At 36.1% G+C, this 19,475-nt stretch overlaps 1 protein-coding gene across 4 annotated transcripts in view; it reads right to left on the minus strand.

Moving 5' to 3' along the window:
- Positions 1-1,286: 1,286 nt before the first annotated feature.
- The window catches only part of ABCD3 (ATP binding cassette subfamily D member 3), a 31,529-nt gene continuing 13,340 nt past the window's right edge, over positions 1,287-19,475 (minus strand). For 2 of the 4 annotated variants that reach the window (XM_009563505.2, XM_054073293.1), the window contains exons 2-23: positions 18,317-18,353; positions 17,393-17,491; positions 16,540-16,628; positions 15,611-15,680; positions 14,654-14,751; positions 13,892-14,015; positions 12,915-12,971; positions 11,517-11,659; positions 11,216-11,285; positions 10,055-10,124; positions 9,829-9,926; positions 9,659-9,750; positions 9,033-9,121; positions 8,884-8,956; positions 8,169-8,232; positions 7,673-7,750; positions 7,513-7,578; positions 7,336-7,425; positions 6,995-7,114; positions 6,461-6,565; positions 5,116-5,172; positions 1,287-4,333 (exon numbers count right to left, since the gene is read on the minus strand). In XM_009563505.2, the coding sequence (XP_009561800.2) occupies positions 4,256-4,333; positions 5,116-5,172; positions 6,461-6,565; positions 6,995-7,114; positions 7,336-7,425; positions 7,513-7,578; positions 7,673-7,750; positions 8,169-8,232; positions 8,884-8,956; positions 9,033-9,121; positions 9,659-9,750; positions 9,829-9,926; positions 10,055-10,124; positions 11,216-11,285; positions 11,517-11,659; positions 12,915-12,971; positions 13,892-14,015; positions 14,654-14,751; positions 15,611-15,680; positions 16,540-16,628; positions 17,393-17,491; positions 18,317-18,353 (1,867 nt within the window). In that variant the 3' untranslated portion in view covers positions 1,287-4,255. Of the gene's footprint in view, positions 4,334-5,115; positions 5,173-6,460; positions 6,566-6,994; positions 7,115-7,335; positions 7,426-7,512; positions 7,579-7,672; positions 7,751-8,168; positions 8,233-8,883; positions 8,957-9,032; positions 9,122-9,658; positions 9,751-9,828; positions 9,927-10,054; positions 10,125-11,215; positions 11,286-11,516; positions 11,660-12,914; positions 12,972-13,891; positions 14,016-14,653; positions 14,752-15,610; positions 15,681-16,539; positions 16,629-17,392; positions 17,495-18,316; positions 18,354-19,475 lie in introns of all 4 variants that reach the window. The other 2 variants (XM_054073291.1, XM_054073292.1) reach the window with 1 other exon arrangement.

Consider the following 19,475-nt stretch of genomic DNA (forward strand, 5'->3'; position numbering starts at 1 on the left):
AGAATTCCAAAGGCCGGGGTAGGTTGTATTTTTGTGTGTGTTTCTGCTGGAGGTTTTTTTTGGGAAAAAAAAAACAAAACAAAATCCATTATGCAGTAAAGCCCAGTTTGCACTTGAGATGGAAGATGACAAGGATCACAGCGATGCTCTGTTCACTTTGCAGCTTCTTCTAGTCTCGTGCTACTCCTGTAGCATCATCACCTCCCAAATAGTCTTCATGAAGAAGGCTTAATTTTGGCTGAGAGGTGGTAATGGTCTGGAGCTTTAGTAAATATTCAGAAATACTGGACCAAGGCTATTGAACACTCTCAAAAGATGGCAGATTGACCCTTGAAAGGGTGTTTGAATTTGCTGCTTCATGGTTCCACTTCTGCTGCTCCAGGAGTTGTTTTTCCTCTACATGAGGGAGAATTAAAGTGTTGAGTCATACAAACCGAGCATTTGGGATGAAAAGGGTAGCTGAGAGCTCAGAGCCCAGAGTAACAGACTTCACACTACTCTGAATATCAAATAGAAGTATTAAACATCACATCTACAACACAGAAATTCCTTTTTTTCTCTCCGGCTCATTAGCTACAGTTGAATGACACATAAGCACACATCCTTGGTTGAAGAATTTCCTTTCAAATGGAGCTCTACCCTTTAAGGAAGCTACATGATACACTTGTTGCACAACTAAGCTAAGAGAAGGAAAAATCAGTACTAATCAACACTGGAAAACACCAATTACAGAAGAAGACCCTTAAAGTCAGGTCACTGAACCATATCTTGTTTTCAGTCTTACTCTATCAAGTTTCAAGTACTCTGATAACTGATGTGTCTACCACAACAAAGGAAAAACATCAAAAATCACAAATATAATAAGGGTGGAGTGATTATCATGTTTTCCTCAAAGTACAAAGATTAAGTAGCACTCAAAAGAATTGCCACATTAAGTACTGATATTGTGTTAACCTTACTCAGACCTGCACCATTCTAAAACCAAAAAAATGGGAGGAAAAAGAGGTGGCCAGCAAAGACAGGAGAAAGAGGTCAGAATTAGTGCAGACTTAAAACAGATTAATGCACCTATAATCCAATTGCTCTAAATACAATCTTAAAGTACCAAGCTCATGTTTTTTGTTAAGACAGCATCACCTTGCTGATTCCAAGGTGAATTTCGGACAGTGCTATGGAACACAAGTCTATCAACTCATTAAGCAACTTGAGCTTTGTTGAGTATGCATTCACTCACTGTAGTGTTACAAAATTCCTAATCACATCATCAAGAAACATAAAACGTCTAGTTATATTTTAACTTCAGATTTATTATTATTATTTCAGAGGCACTTAATGTCTTACATTTATATAGCGCCATCACCCCCTCCAGAGCACTTTACAGTATTTACATACAGGAATGTTTCCCACCACTGTTGAAATGCAGGCATCTGACTATTACCAGTACCATTTTCAAAGCACCAACAGTTTGAGACTGAAAATATCCATCATTACTTTGTCTTACTAAGATAGTTCAGCATTCCAATTTACAAACTTCCAGCTTGTGCTATTAAAAAGACCTAACAGCTAAAATACAGTATCACAGTGCAATTCTCCAACAGAACTAAGACTTGGATCATTTTAATCAGAATTTTTTTTTTAACAATCTTTCATTAGACCAAGTCTATCACAAAATACTTTAATGTAAGGCCTTTTAAGAAAATCATTCCACAAAGTCATTCTTTTTTATACTTTCTTTACAAGGCTCTCTTACAATCAAGTGCAGAAGAGTATTTTTCTTTCTTTCCAGTATATTCAGAAACACTAAGTCCTGGCCCCACGACAACACTAGTAACCTCAGTTTCAACGAAATTCACGGCATCTAAAGGCAAACCTATCCCTCCTTGGTTATGCAGTTGGATTTTAAATTTTTCTTTGTTTAAGTTTGTAAAAGAGATCTGAGATTACACAAAATTCTGTTATTGACCAATAGAATTGTAAAGTACCTTGGGACTGGCTGTTGGGGTGCTATATAAGTGTGTTGTGTGGGGGTTTGCTTGTCAGTGTTAAAAATACATTAAAGTATCCCAAGCTCACTACTCCACTGCAAAGTCTGCCCTAATCACAAGGATAATAGCAACTTTCTCATTTTGGAGACTCTTTTTCTTTGTCTCTCTAAAAGGCTACTAAAACAACCCTTCCAAGGGAAGAAATTGCATTTGTGCTGAGAACTTTCACCGAAAAAAAAAGGCAGCTATCTGGCATCCATATTTTTGGATTAAAAAAGACTACCACTTCACATACAGCATGCTGCTACCGGCTACGTTATGGCTGACGTGAGAATCTGAATGAAAAGAAAAAAAATTAGTAAAATGAGATATCCATTTGCCTTCTCGTGGACCAAGCATAAAAATTTCTTCTGGTACCTTATTCTCTGGGGTACTCTGCACTTCAGAAAGGTTTTTTTATTTTCATTTCATACTATGAATCTATTGCGGTCACCAGATTCGTACACCAGGTTAGCCGTTTGCATTTGAGTACTACGAAAGAACAGCAGTTCTTGCCCATGCCTGTCAGTACAATCATCAACGCAAAAGTACTAACAGGTAGCAAATGCGATGTGAAAGATGACAACTAATCAAACTGGGTAAAAACTAGCAGACACCAGTGCATCCAAGTATATATCCATTTTATAAAAAGTTATTCTTGTTTTTAATTTAAACCTTTGATAAAAGATGCACAGAGAACAGATTTATTGCATGTTTTATGCATGCCTTCATGTAGTGCATTCTTATATTATATCTTATATGGAACACTTAAAAACTACTAGACCTTCACTGTACAACAGGTATTGTAAATTTTGTTTAAATTTGTAAACAGCAATTCAGTTTGGGTCACACCTTCCTATTCCCCAATCACTAAAATAACCTTGCTGCATTTATGTTTGTTAAAGTCGCATGGCAACCACAGTAATCACTTGTATGGAAAAAAAACGCTTCCAGTAAAATATTTGAAGAATTTGGTTTCTTCAAGGAGATTTGGCAGCTTGAACAAGAACACTAGCAGGGACTAATGATCCTTAAACAACAGTGTGAATCACTAGCAAATAATTTGCACCAGAAATTGAGAAACCTCATGGCAATTAAGAGAATAAATGCAAAGGATGAAAGCATCATTTTAGGCTTCGCAGCCTAGAAGACCAAACAGGAACTACCATTACCACTTGCTTTCAAATTCAGATCTGAAAGGCAGCTAAAACCATGAGATATGATTTTCTGCTGTGTTACAGGACTAAACACACACGGAACACAACAGCCTGCTACTTCACAGATCAACATTTTTGAATCCATCCTAACCCCTACTGATATCAAGAGAAGAATCATCGGATCCACATACTTTTCTCTGTTTCTGCTTGTGGGAGCCATTTATTCCATCAGAGCTGAAAACACGCACGTGATTGATACAAGGAACATCTTTTCCCTTCTTTTTTCCCTCTTTTCCTTGGTCAGTCCTTTCCTCCCTCAACCTCCTCTCAGTACTTCATTACCACAGTATTTCTATGGCAGAAAAAGGGGCAGCTGAGGTGGGAGATGGATTAAGCTCTTGCTAAACTGTGAGAGTATGGGATTGCTGAGCAGCAGAGTATTGCATGGACAAGCAAATGATAAAAAGAATACAAAACCCAGACAAGAACACGCTTAATACTTGTAGCAGAAAGAATTAGTTTTGCCTTTTAGGTTCAGTCCATCCTTTATCAGCAAGGGCTATTGGCATCACAAGGCCTGGCCAAGGAAAAGGCTCTTTCATTTAACAGGGCACAGATCCAAAGATGGGAGAATGTCCTGCACCGTGTGAGAAAACTCAGAAATATGCATAGAACAGAGCAAAAATCCAAGACTGCTTTGCAGGAACAAGAGAGGTAGCAACCCTAATTTTAACAGGGCTTTTCACTGAAGGGAAAGAAGGTCTACAGAAGTCAAATCAGCTGATTTCAAATGCTTTGCATCCCAGGATGAATCAGGTTACACTGATTTAAGCCCAATTTAATTTAGGCAGGTTTTTAAACCACAAGAATAAGGACATTCTTAGTACATATCAATAATTAAACCAACATATACACAATTAGCAATATCCTACATAACAGTAAACGCTTAACAGCTTGTTTTAGGTTATCCTAGTTAATTTCTTTAAAAAAACAAGCTGAGTAGGTTTATTGTACGTCTGCCATTCTAGACAATTCCTGTACTCATCAGTCTCTACAGCAGATCAGTTAATGACTTTAAGATCCAAATTCAACTGTGTCTTCAGTTATTTTCTTGAACTCGTAGTTTCCTCTTCCATCCATATGCAAGTAAAACTGAAATAAAAGAACATATGTTATCAACCACCTAAAAAAAGCAGGTGTACAAATGCCTAAATAAATTACATTTTTAAGTGGTTTTAATGCAAAATCATAAACTCGGCTAGCCAGAGGGTAAGCTTCTCTCATCTCATAGTTCATTAAATTCAATAGCCTCTGGAAAAAAAACTTAAACTGCTTTTCTTCATATTATCCACCAGTCTGCTAATAGTCACACCTGGACTTAACACTGCTGTCTTGGGTTCTGTGACAATATATTTAAGGTACGCAGTCATCCCTGTGTATTAATTCAGTATCTTCCCCACAGCTACAGTCTCTCTGCATAAAAAGTAATGTAAAATAAAACATAAAATGAAACAGAAAATCTTAGTTTGGAAGAAAAGAAGTCCATGTATTAGAGATGAACTTTTTTAATGTGTAGATATATTAGGTGTCTTGAAAGCAAAAACTCCATGCTGTTTACCAGATTCTGATTTAAGGGTTTTTTTGAAGCTAAGAAAGAAGACAAGTATCTAGTGAGCCTTTAGTATTTTTGAGGCTACTTTTACAGATACATTTAAGGACTTTTGGTTATTTTTCTCTTTATGACTACAAACATAAAAATTTGTCAAAAAGCGTAACGGGATTATGAAAGTTAAACCTTTTTAAGTAAGAACCAAACATGACCCATTAGGATGTAAAATGGGAACACCTTGAATTGTAAAGTCCGTTTAATAGAAAGTCAAACAACAAACCCCTACTACCTACAGATATCCTTAGCAAAATCAAAGGCTACATACATCATGATGTTTCCAGAGTGACTTTCTGTGGGAGACAGTGAAGAGAGTGATGCCAACCTATGTGACGAAAAAATAAAGCAGTTATTTCTTCTCATGGTTTAGGTATTATTTATTTTTCAGCATGATATCAGCTGAAGAGCTTAAATTCTTGAACATAAACCTCCAGCCTCTATTATTACGGTATGCATATGCAACCTTAATATAAGGGTTTGCAGCAAAAAAAAAAACCAAACAGGAGGGATTTATCTTTTTTGATTTCTCCATTCTTTCAATTTGGCAAAACACAGAATAAACTGGGCATAGGAAGTATGGTAGGAAGCAGATAAGACAAACAAACCTGGTGATAAAAAGTAGTCTACTTTAACAGCAAAAAAACCCCAAACCCACAAAAGCTATTAATGAATTATAAATCTTCATTTCCTTGAAATTCAGATAACTATGTATCCCTAACAGCAACACCAATTAAAGGACAAAATGGCTCAGATAAAACTGGGCAACAGCTTTTCCTTCTGCAAGGTCCGCTTAACCAGAAATTCTAATTTTCGGTAGTATGCATTAGCCACTTAGCAACACTAACTCAAATAAAAGTACAAATGAACATTCAAGTTAACAGAATAATAAGTATATGCAAAACAGGCACAGAAAATTGTCAAGGTATTGATATTAAAGTGGTAAAACCAATTCAAGGAAAATTGCCCATTCTTCTGTAGTCCTCATCCAGTGTCAATTATTACTACAGAGGGCTCCTTGAGTCCCCACTTTAGGTTTTAAGCACATATTTCAGTGGATGCCCAGCTCTGCTCCGTTACCAGAACAGAAAATAATTTACGTTATTTCAAGCTCATTCTTTCCAAGGGTAGGTGTGCGATATTGAATCTGACTGATATTTCACATGGACTACAAAGAACCTGAAAGGTGAGTATAAAATGGAAAAAAAAAAGAAAACTATATTTAATATGATCATGTTTTCCTACAGTGCTTAGCTTTTCCTATCTCAAAATAGACAGAAATTTTCATTTCCAGCCTTTCCCTTCTGGTGCTGAAAAACACCTCACAAACCACAATTTTAGTTTAATCTTCACTTGGCATTCTAAGAGTTTATCTGGAAAAGAAAGGTTACTTATCAGTAAGAATTCTCTGATATAGAGAGGTTGCATGTACATCTTAAGACTACAGAACAATGACTGAAGTCTAGTGTGCATGAAAGATCCTTGCATGCCCTTCTAAGTTGGTTTGGTTTGTAGTTTTTCCAGTCTGCACTATGCATAAGGGAAGAGTGCACCTCGTACCATTTCAAGTTGCCTGTTAACACACAGAGGTCTCATTCTAGAAACAGAGAGCTTACCTTTCGGCAGTGGCTGTAAATGTAGCCTTCCACATCAACACTAACGGCACTGGTGCATTCATCCAGAATTGCAAACTGAGGCTTATGATAAAATAATCTTGCCATCTGGAAAGCAAACCAAAGAGCTACTGTGGATACAGAACCGCAACCAGTAATGCAGTGTTATAAGCTAAACTAGGAATTGATGTGCACAAATTTACTGTGTAAGGGAATTTCTTTTAAGCTGGCCTCACTGAAGCCTGAAAATCTGACAGCTGTATATTAGCTTTACTTTTTTTTGAAAAACAATTATTTTAGAACTTCCGTTCATATAATCAAAATGTAACCCATGGTAAAAGGTCAACATTTCCTATAAAATACTGAGTAGAAGAGGAACTATTTTAAGTCGGTTTTAGTATCCAGATACTTCACATTTTGAGGGGTTCTTCTTTAAGTAAAATATTAATACTTAGTAAACAAAAATTGCTTACAATTCAGATTACATTTACAACCTGTTTTCTGTATTTGGTAAGCAATTATGCCTTTGAGACATACAGCCATTCTCTGCTTTTCTCCCCCGCTGAGTACATCCATCCAGTCCTGAACGCTATCCCAGCCTCCTTCACGTTCCAGAATTTGACCCAGCTGGACATTATCCAAGTACTCCTTCAGCACCTTTTATTGAAACAGGAATGACAAAGAGCATTTCAGTGAACTTTAATAAAGAAATGACTGAAAAAAGGTTATTTTTGCGATTATAGTGGTGTACTACCACCCTGATAAATATTACAAACAAACAAAATGCACTGATTTTAATAGCAATTTCAGTATTTTTAGATCTGAACCATTAATCACCTTGAGTGAGACAAAGGGTTAATGAACTAAAGTATCATTACCTGGTCAGAAATCCCTTTCTTTCTCTGATCTTCTACAGTATCTGGATATATAACTTGATCTCGGAGTGTCCCAAGAGTCATGTATGGTCTCTGAGGTACAGATAGAAACAAAAAGGTATGCCAAGTATTTCTAAACACAGTCAAATCACTACTGCCAGTTGAAGTACTTTGCCTCACCTGGGGAACATAGAACAGCTTTCCTCTTACGGGTTTTGTTAAACGTCCACCAAACAAAGGCCACAACTGCAATAAGGAAAAGGTGAAAACTTCAGCAAAAAAAGTCCAACTACAACAGTGCCTTGGATTCTCCCACGTTTATTATTAAAAGTTCCCTTACCTCACCAAGAACACGAAAAAGTGAGCTCTTCCCACACCCATTTGGCCCACAAATCAGAACATTTGCACCAGATCGAACCTAAAAATGCAAAGCCAGCACGTTAAAAAAGGTAATGAGAAAGTATTATTAATAGCTTCTACTAACAATAAGACAAGTTGGTATCCTTGTAGGCTTGTACACAGCACCTTCTGAGATTATAAAGAGTAGTTTTCACCAATAATCAATTTTTCCAACTAATTTAGCACCAACTGCAGTTGTAAGAAAATACACTTGTAACAATAAAAAGTTTTTTTTTTGGAGGGGGGTGTGAATAGCTTATTGCCTTCTTTTGTTTTTTAAACTAACACAATTATTAATTTAGTTCAAATTTAAGCATACTACATAAGCACCTCTCCACTTTTGTTTGCGAATATTTTTTATAAATCAGATTACCCCTGAAATTATAATCTTTAAAATTTTATATGAATATAATTTTCCATAGTATTATAAAACTTACCTCAAAGTTAAGGTCTTGAATCAAAACATCTCCATTAGGTGTCACTAACGGAACATGATCAAACCTATTTGCATTGCAACATGGGAGAAAAGAAAACAAGAGCAGTTGTCTGAAAACAGCTAATACTGCACGCTTACTCAAGAGATTTCAGGAACTATCTGCTAATTCAGCACTATCTGCTTTCCACATTAACCAGATTGAGGCTATTTCATCTTTTATCTGGCTTCATTTCACGCCTTTAAGCAGCACTACTGTGTCAATATTGTGATCCTCTGACTGCAACAAACTGCGGAACTCATAGCTACTCGAGTACAGCAATGAGCTGTCCAACTACACAGAAATACACGCAAATATTTCAAAACTAAATACAGACTTGCCCTTGATTTTTACAGCTGAATTATACCGTGGAATAAAATCTGTAACCATCATATTTCTAAGAAGAAATTTGATAAATTGTTAACAAAACAGTCTGGGAAATCATATTCCAAGTCCAGAGAGCATATTATGCCTTCTGCTAACATGAGAGGACAAAGATTGACTTACAGAATAGAAAAGCTGACTGGGAACAAGTTGGAATTATTGGTAAATAAATGATGGTAAAAGAGGAACTGCGTATTGCAATAACGCGTTTTAAAACTCTATTAATACTGGTAGAGGGAAACAAAAGTCAGACTGTGTCAAAAACATTGAAGTTGTGGAAACTTTGAAAACATACTTGATAAGGTTATCAGCGTTGATAATTTCTCCAGATCCAGGTATCAAAGGCAAAATTTGCTTTTTATCTGCATCTTAATTTAAGAAAAAAGTATTAGAGACTGAAGCGCTATACGGAGATGCACATATCACATATTATGTCACATCTACCTTTTTCTTGTGATACCATAGTACGCTGATATTTGCCACTATTCAAGTCCTTCAGAACCTGCATTAATTCTGTAATTCGAGCTGTGAATCTAAAAAAAAGAGATTTAAAAAAATAAGTAATCTTTCACAGTTTTAGAAATCCATAGAAGCTCTAAGTGCAGTTAAACTGTCAAAATTACAGTTACTCAAGCCAGCTTGAAACAGAATGTTTACATTTTAGAGTTGCACTGAGGTCACCCAATATTCACAATATTTACAAGAACTCTTCACTGTAATAGCCAAATATTTGATTACTTTTCCTCTTAAGATGTAACAAAACAACTAGTTTGGTAAATAATCAATACATAACTCAGTTACAAGCACTTGACAATGTCTTTTCAACTGAACAATCAAACTGTACGCTGCTACTATTCAGATACAAAATTACTAGTGGACATGATTAGCACATCTTCTCATATGTTTTCAGCATAAAATGTTTTTCATTTCCAGATTTTTGGGGTGCTGCAATGAACAAAGCACATAAGCCCATTCTGTTTTAATTCAACAGTCTGTTTCTTGAAAGGATGAGAAACAGCAACAACATAACTTTAAAATAGATTATCTTATAGAGCTGCTACAAAGCTTACCCAGCCAGTCTTGTCATTTCACGGCCCGCTAGGACTATTCTGCCCAAAGCCTGAGACATTCTCAGTAACATTCTTCCACTTTGGTAGTAATCCTAGAGTAGAAGAAAGTTTCTTTATGTGGACTATCAAAATTTAAAGTCAAGAAATTCTTTAAATTCTGTTGTGGTTACCTCCAAGAGTTCTGCATGAGTACTATTTTGATGACGAGGATCAGCCAGGTTCAAGAATGGACGACTAACAACCAAGTAACCAACCACAGTGGCAAGGTCTGCAGTTTAAGAGTAAACATTAAGTTGCACATTAACTGAAGCAATTAGAAAAAAAAAGTATTCTCATGTAAAAAATTTAGCACTTTCGTTATTTGTATCAATCCATTAGCACTGGACAAACACTTACATTTGGCAATGATAGTGTCAATGAAACCCATAGAGAACCGGAACAAGATGAAATTATGCAAATGTTCCACCTGGTAAGTTACAGAAGAAAAAAAGGTCAAACGGTATCTGTACAGAAGTTTGATTCCAAATATAGTTATTTTTCAGCACGTCACAGATACCTGAATGATGCCTGTCATTAACTCTGACAAGCACTGCACAAGTGACCCCACTGCAAATACTTGCACTCTAGATCAACACACATGCACATGAAACTAAGCAGTAAAAGAATAGCAATTGTAGGGAGTGAAAGGAGGCAAGAATGGTCTTTCTCTTGCTGCTATTAAAATATATTTTAAGTTAGGGTCATGGATTGGATTCTAACTGTCATAGTTATTGATAATGCACCTTTCCAGTCCTGTAGTTTAGAGGCCTTAACTTTCACTGTGCCTCTCTATTTTCAGGTCAGAATGAATGTCTAGAAATCCCCAATGTTGGCAGCCATGGCCAGGGTACCGATACTGCTAGAAGTTTCTACTGCATTTGTCACAATGGACTCAAGACCAATTATGATAGACAATGTGTGTAGGCAAGTATAGCAAATTAAGCTGTACTTAAGTTTCCATTAAGATAATTAAGTCTATCCTCTCTGTCATAAGGAGTTATATTACAGGAACTGAGATCGTGAGCCATTTACCATCAAACAAACATGCAAAATCACCATAGCTGGCAATTAGGAAGCTGATAATGAATGAAGAACATCTCATTACAGAGAGTGAACATTTAAAAATACATATCCTGTGTAATGAACTGCTAATGCTTTCATAAATCAGGAAAAAGTTCCATTCTTCTTCAAATTTTCTGAAGCATCATCTCATTTATTCCTTTAGGTGAGAAATTTAATAGATGAATATTGCAATGGAACAATTGTATACAGCTTACTTGTTAACTGAGTGAGCGAAGGGTAGATTTCTTGCCGGAGAAGTGCCCTTTTCAGAAACAGTCATCTTCATAAAGAAGGAAATTCTTTACTTAAGGCTTTTCACAGCCCACTAATTTATTTTTTAATCTATTGACTGTAGCAGCATAAACATCAAGCCACTATAAATGAATTTATATATGTCAAGAATCACCTTGATGAAATTAATTGAAGTTTTGCTTTAAATAATAAAAGAAGTCTTACCAGTTTACGGAAGGTTTTGTGAATAGTCTGCTTTTCTCTCAAGTTTCCATTATAAAAAGCAATTTCTTCACTAGAAAAAAAAAAACCCAAGACAGTCAATTATAGCCTAGCTACAGGTTGCCTTTTGAACTAGGAAAACAATGTACATACAAATTATTTAGTAATAATTTACATAAAGATAGAAACACTTTGCTCAGACCTGATACCATCAGACTTTCTAAATACATTTTAATATACAACTTCTATTTAGACCACAGTATTACTGAAACATTTATATCTTGTCATGCAAGTAAATTTATACCTGTTTGTAATAAGCCGTGAGTTGACATATCGGTACTCCCCTTCATATTTTTGTTCTATAACAGTCATCTTGCCAATTGGTCTCCTTAACCGGGTAAGGAAAAACCCCGAAATAATCAAGTAGGCCATCATGCTAGCTGGACCCTGTGAATATCAAGGAAAAAAAAAAAACAGCTTACCATCTAGATGGTGTCAAATTGAACATCTGTATGCAAAATGCCCAGAAAGCATGAATCCTTTGATTGTCACCTCCCAAGTGTCTATTTCACCAATGCAATTACTCATCATGTTCCTTTCTTTTGTGTTGTATATACTGTTTTACTAGTTTTACAAATTCTCTGTCCCCAGATGCCCTTCCCATCCCTTCCAGCTAAGTTTTTAGCATCAGCCACTGCGATATCCGTGTCCTACTGCCCTAGCTTATTTCATTAATAATTTCCTACTCCTTTCTCATATACTCTCCTCCATTTCTATCTACTTCCTTTTCTATATATTTGCTACATTATCACAGCACTCAATATTTCAGTCCTTTTCCCTTCTTTGGTCCATACATTTCCAACACATTTCCTGCTTCTCTTAAGCAGTCCTAGTAGGGATCTCTTATTCTTCTGGATCCTAAGCTTCAATATACCAAGGCTCCCAAACAGCATGTTTAAATATTACTGTGATGAGCGAAAGTAGATAAGGGGGGTTGGGACTGAAGTGTGGCACAGCATAAAATCAAAGGCATAACTTAATTTGGCATAAACTGCCAATATACTATATATATAATAATAACCAAGTGTTAAGAGAGCAATGCAAAGACATTTGAAACTGGAAAAATTACCTAGGTTCAGGTAAGGTTTACTCCAGTCTCTTTCTACAAAATCTATATAATGTGTCCCAGAGCTACTTTTTGTCAAACCCTGAACGTTTCTCATGACCTATTGTTTTACTAAGGTGAGGATTTACTTCTGCAGTGATTCAGTTTACTGGGGGAGGGGAGGATAACAATCATACAGTTCCATTCATGGAATGGCTCCCCTTTACAGGGGCTGCAAGGAAAGAAAAAAATTATTTTCTGCCTGAAATGGAAGTCATAAAAGATATAAGCGGCCAGAAGAGCACTGTGCTAAATGGGATTCCCAAGGACGTGCTATAAGAAAATAAAGAATTTTGGTTTTTGAAATAATTGATCAAACACCTGCAGATTCTGGTTTTTATTTTGCTTGTCTTAAGATACAGAGCACTAAAACATACAAAATACTATGTAGAAAAGCATATTTTCAGTATATCCCTTCAAATAATAGATGAATCTATAATTGACCTCTAGAGTTTTCCTCAGACTCCAAATATGTACAAGGCTATAATTAAAGGAGGAAAAATTTGCTTATAATGCTAAAACCACCACTCAAATTACCTGAGCTCCTATTGCACTTGTTAGCTTGAAGATATACAAAACTATATCCAAGAAGGGCTGTAAGAGAAGCATAGGAAAAAAAGCATTAGAACAGCAACACAATGTGAATATAAAATGGTCCAGAAACCACCAGCCACCTCAAGAACACTTAGAGCTCTGCACTAGAAGCACAATACTCGTTAACCTATTATACAAACTAAATGCCAAAACAAAAGGAATCTGAGCTACGTGATATTTTCCTGAAAACATTCACTCAAAAATTGAACAGAAAAACATCACGATCTTCAAATAAAGTACACAGCGTATAAAAAAGTACTTCACTATTTTAGGTATGTAATAACACTAAGCAAAATTGGACTAGATTCCACGATCACTTCTTAACTGAAGTAATTACGAAAAATACTGGGGAGAATAATGTCATATAGCTGGCTATGTACCTGATAGAAGGGGGCAGCTGAACTACAGGTTTTGTAGACAGAAGTTTTTGAATACATCAACTGGCATTTTGCTTTATACTTATGCTTGTGTGAACAACACAGCATCAAAAAAAGACTTAGTCTGAAACCATTAACATTCAGTACCTAAACTTCCTACAATTTACACTAAAAACGGAGGGAAATGCTTATTCAACTTCACCTCCCTACCCAAAACATTACTTGCATGTAATTAAAAGCTAGCCATTGGTTTTCTTCTGAAAGCTAACTAGCTGAGAAAGCATACTCATCACTGTTCAACTGCCAAAGAATGTGGTAAGTTCTTTAAAAGAAAATTAAATACAAATCATAACAACCCACCACAGTCCTTTAGCAGAGGTCATGCAAACCAGAGTGTGCAAAATGATATAAAATTATAAACAATTTTTTTTAGCACCATACTCCAAGTAATATACATACAAATGCAAGCCATTGTTTTCAGCTCTGATATCACATTTTAAATGTCCATAGCTATTATTCAAAGTTCTCTCTGGAAAGACCTACCTTGCTAAGGTTTGAGTACAGGTCCACTACGCTGTTACAGAATTTTTCCACATCCTGTGTGAGAAGCTGATCTGGATTAGCTATTCTGTTGTCTAGGTTTCCCATTTTGTAATATGTATAAGCTCTGAAACAAAACAATAGGTAAGTGGCAGAAAAAAACTCATTACCTGGGATCTCAAGTAATTGCACCCCTGCTTCATACTACTGAGGTGGAAAGTAGTGCAAACACCGATTGGCTCTAGGGAGTCAAATAGCTTATGCTTCTGCCTGACCAGATTCACATAAAATCCTGCAGAACTGTTTAGGCTCCAGGATGTCTTAGCTGAAGCTCAGGCCCATGCTGCTCTATGCAAGTTAGAAAAACTCACAAACTCTGCATCAGCACACCTGACAACCAAAATCCAGTGCAGAGGGACATGAAGAGCTACTCAAGTTCATGCATCCAATTCTGTCCACAGGATTACTAGCACCACATGAAAGCAACTGAAGTAATTGGAGAGCTGACCCAGTAATGCACAGTGCATCATTTTTCTTCCCCAAATGAGCCAACTCTGCTCTCTTTGCTTCTGTGCCATATGCAACCCGGATAAGACACTCATCCTTAACTGCAACTTCATTGCCAAAAGCCAGAGCCTTTTCTAACCAGTATACCTAATCTATTAAGCACCTTGCTACCTTCTTACTATGTACTTAAAATTATTTGGTTTGATTTTAATCAATTTAGTTTTTAAAACCCTTAGATATTAACAAGGTGCTACTTACTTAAGATATTCCTCATAAAGGTATCTGGTAAGCCTTACTCGGAAGCAAAGTTTCAACTCATTTAGACCATACTTCAGGAAGTTATTCACTAAAGAGATCTAAAATAAGAGACAGTGTTTCAATATTTAGCTAACAAGATTTAATATACTTAGATGAGTTTGCAGCATAGATCATGCAAACACTTCGGAACAGCTGAATTCTCCCCTTGAAATCAATAATACTACTAGCACACCTAAGACCAAGCACATAGCATCTGCAGGACCACTGATCAGGTTTCTGCCTACATTTTTGAAGACTCCACTTCCCAGATTTAATGTAAAACTATATTTACATCTTCAGTTCTTCTGATAAGCTCCAGGAAAGAGCCATCATTTGACAAACACTACCTTAGACTGATCAACTTGCTTTTTGATCAGGTATTAAAATAATACCTGGTTATTGTAAACCAGGTACATTACCTATTAGGTAGTAACAATTATTTCTCTCTGGTGCAGGTCAGAGATGTTGACAAGCTGAAGAAAAGTTAAAGGCAGGAAATAAACATGAGCCTCAGAAGAAACTGTAAGAAACATAAAAATTAAAGACTAAAAAGAAATTTTAACCTTCAATGGTGTCAAAAGAATCCCAAACCTACACTGTTGAAACACCATCCAATCTATAATATTATGCAGTACTACAGAAAGCACATCAAGCTATTAGTCAAAACTGCCATCAACAAAATAAACCTGAAAACCTAAACGTATCTGTCAGAATAATAGCTGCAATCAATAGGGAAACATGTTGATAAAGCCTCCCACACCCTGGAGTCAGAAAATGAAATGCACCTTAATACAGAACTGCATGTAAAACAACCAATTTCCATGGATCTGAAGATATTCATTTGAGATCTTTCCTCAAATTCTTAACTTACATTTCAAATATGTTCCACTAAAAGGTTAGTACAAGAAAAGCACTTACAGCAGGCATTGCGGCGATGAAGTTGAACAAGTACTTCTTGAAGTCTTTTCTGCTGCGGCCAATGATAGCACTGTAAAGGACCATCAGTTAAGAGTTAGTTACAAGAGAAACAAGAAAGTACAAACCAGCATGTTGTAACAGAACAAATTCTCAGTGAATCATGCAGAGAAAAAATTATCATGGCAACCTGCAGTATCAGTATGACAGATTTCTGTAAGTGCTAAGTGACAGACTAAGCAATTATCTCCCTTCTGCTCCTCCAGTAACTGCCTGCACTAAGGGCTGAGAAGGTCACAGAATACTAGTTTCTTTCCTTTTGCTTTCATAGATTCTCACAAGAGAAACAAAGTAGTCCTTTCATTCTACAAAGCACAGAAAGTCTCTCCTGAAATACAACACAATTCTAAATTCACACATCAAGACAAATTCTGACTTGCTTCCATTAGCAACAAGAATAATAAAAGGTCTAGAAAACATCTTCTGAAACACTACAGTTGAAAGCATTGTGTTTATCAATCTAAATAGCAAACGCCCGAGTAGGAAGAAGTAACAGTCCCAACACCCAAACACAATGTCTGAGTCTGACACAGAACCACCATGCTGCTATTCTGAAGTATCTTTTTGGATATTCAGGTCAACATACGATTCAGAGTCATCACTGTACAAAATGTGACCCAAAGAACTGAAACTCATTTAACAAGTAAATTTTGAGTTAAAAAATAAAACTGTGTCCATCAGCAGAAAAACAATGGATTAATTTTTTTTTCTTTCAATTAATATAGGGATCCTACCCAAATTACAACAATACCAGGTTTCCAATGTTTTAAATAAATAAGCAAGGTATAAAATCTCTGAATATGTATTCTGACACAGACTACTTTCCCTGTTAAATACAAGAAAGAATTTAAAAATTGCAAGTTTATAGATACCTTTCAATAACTGTTCCATTTTGAATCATCCAAATATCACAATATGTGCGGACTACCAGCATCACAGCAATAAGCAGCAAATAACCTGTCTAAAACAGAACCAGAATGAAACAATTAATGGAAAAAATCACCACTTTTTTCTAGTAAATGGTCTAACTGTATCGAACAGAAAAGTTATTACCCTGCTGCCCCCAGCTAACAAAATATTTGCTTACTTTGCAGGAGACATATTATAATATATTTTTAATAAAACACTGATTACATTTTTATAGAGAAAGTTTGTCTCTTAAGAAGCTACATTTGGTTGATACATGTAACAGACACCCTCTAAGATAGAGGATTGCTATTCTGAGACACTTTTCTGCCATAAGCAAAGGGTGACACAGGTTGCAAGGGACCTCTGAAGGTCACCTGCTCCAAATCCCCACCCAAAACAAGTCTACTAGTAACCAGTCAGACCTTGAACCACTGATCAAAAAGCTTTAAGGCAAACAGTCTAACCAGTTTTCCATCCACCTCATTGTATGCTCATCCAACCAATTCAGTTTGCCTGTTGGAGTACTAGGGGAGACATTAGTCTCCAGGCCTCCCTAAAATCCAAGTATTCAGCATTCTCTGTCCTTCCCTTATCCACACAGCCAGTTATCTCATCGCTGAAAGCAATCATGTTAATAAGGCATGATCTATGATTCTACGTTGATTTTTGTATTAATGTTTCCACTTTAAAACACGTAGTACAATTTAGTCCTATTCAAATAAGATATGTGCATTTGTTTAAGTCCTGATACAATTACAAAAGAAACCTTAACTCCAAAAATGCCCATTTTCATTTGATACTGCAGGCAATGCTTACCTCTTTACAAAGTGTTCTAGGGACCATTATTTTCAGGATTCGACATATTCTTGCAATAAAAACTCTGTCCACCACTGCTCGCTCCTTCTTTCCCTCTTTCTGCTTCAAGTAGAACAAGCAAAACAAGAAAAGTAAGGGTTTTCTGTAATGTATTATTTAACTGTTGATGTGATATTTTCCCCATCCAAGTTATTTATAGCTACCTTCCTTCCCCAGTGTTTGCAATATTTCCCTCCAATTTAAGACTGACTCACTGACATGAGTTAAATGAAATGTAAGAATCTGGAATGTACACCTTTATAGCTAACAGAAACTCCAAATATGGGAACTAAGCTCTCAAAATAAAATGCAATAAGAAGTAACTGCCATGACGCAAAGTCATATTTATTTCACATGAAAGCTAAAAGTGACACAAAACCAATGCAGACCACACCACTAAAACACCCAATTACCAGTTTTAATGCAATCTGCCGTCTCTTAACATTGCTTGTCCCAAGACGACACCATCAGCCTGTATTTTTCAAGATGCCTTGCATCATTTGTCTAGACCATCAATGGTTTAAGCACCTTGACTGTACAACTCAAACTTACTTTGAGTGAAACCAGGATTTGTTATTCTTTTAATTCTATAAAATAGCATTGAACACTCCTACTGAGCTAAATCTACCAGACTTAAACCCCCTCCTATACAGAAACACCTTCTATTTGGGTCAGTTACACTTATTTACTCCATACAATCGTATCATCTGTCCTAACCTGAATACTTTTTAAGAAGCTTCCATTTGTTTCACCAATGCAAGCATGAAAGTATCACTTGCACCAGAGCATTCATTCTGTCCAAAGTAAAACAATTACAGAAATTAAGTTTTAAAAAATCAATACTTTCCAAAATTACTAAAATATATTACATGAAGAAATAATTACCTCATTGTTCTGCAATGCTTGTTTTCCACTTCTTTTACTGTAGAGGAAAAAAAAATTATTTGTTATTAACACACATTTCTTTGTCTTGATCTCTACACAGAAGAAACAAAAAGGAAAGCTTGGGATTACCTCCCTATTTTTTGCTTTCAAAGTAGTACAGTGTATAGGATGGCTACCTTTTATGTCAAACTTACCTTCTGTGTTTATACTATTCCAATGAAACCTTACTCCTCCCAGCATTCAGTTTCACGTAGGGAAACTAAGTCTCCCTCTTTCATCTCCAAGTTTTGCTTTACCTTGGCTTCTGCACCATGAGCTCCTAGTGGCTTTATGTTTCTAACATACACTTTGCAAGCATGGCTCCATGGTTCCACCGACCGCAAAAGAAAGCCACATGAATGCCGGTGCAGCAACCCATGCAACCTGACTTTGATGTTTTGCACTATCTACATAACCTAAACAGATTTGTTTTGCATTGTATTTGACTTTCAAACAGCACATTTTACTATATATAAAGATGATTTGTTCATAAACATGTGCTGCAGGGGAAAAAAAAGTCAGATCTTGTGAAACCAAGCTCCTGCAAAGGCTGGAAGGGGAGCTGTTTTTCGTTCTGTCCTTTTTCCTTCCCCTACATTTTACAGAACAGTTACAGGAAAAATATTTATCAACTAGTGCTAAACAAACATTCTAAAGTACAAAGCTATTATTCTTCTTCTCCTTTTATGGAAAGTAAACTTGCATATAAAACTATTATCATTCATCTTTCCTCCTTTCTGAACATTCAAGCATCAGAGAAGCACATAAATCTGTTGGGAGAGCTTTCATGTAGTTTAAAAGCAACAGCCAACCATACTAAAATGTAACCTACCATTTCTCAACCATCATACTAAAACATTAAGAGCAAGTTGCCTTAAAACTGCAATATTCATACACTTTCAAGCCAGCACCTAGGAAACTATAGGGAAGAAGAAACTATGAAAGGCACTGCTCCTACTGCCTACAACATCAAAACAAGCGCAGACTGCCACACAATCAGTTACTCCATGACTTTATCAGCAGCGCCTTTTCACACTTGTGCTTTAAAGTTCTGCAAAGAAAATACCTAGGTCCAAACCATGCCTATTTTAATTTACAATGATTACAAAAATCTATGAAT

The sequence above is a fragment of the Cuculus canorus genome, chromosome 8 (genome assembly GCF_017976375.1).
Source record: "Cuculus canorus isolate bCucCan1 chromosome 8, bCucCan1.pri, whole genome shotgun sequence".
Taxonomy (NCBI): domain Eukaryota; kingdom Metazoa; phylum Chordata; class Aves; order Cuculiformes; family Cuculidae; genus Cuculus; species Cuculus canorus.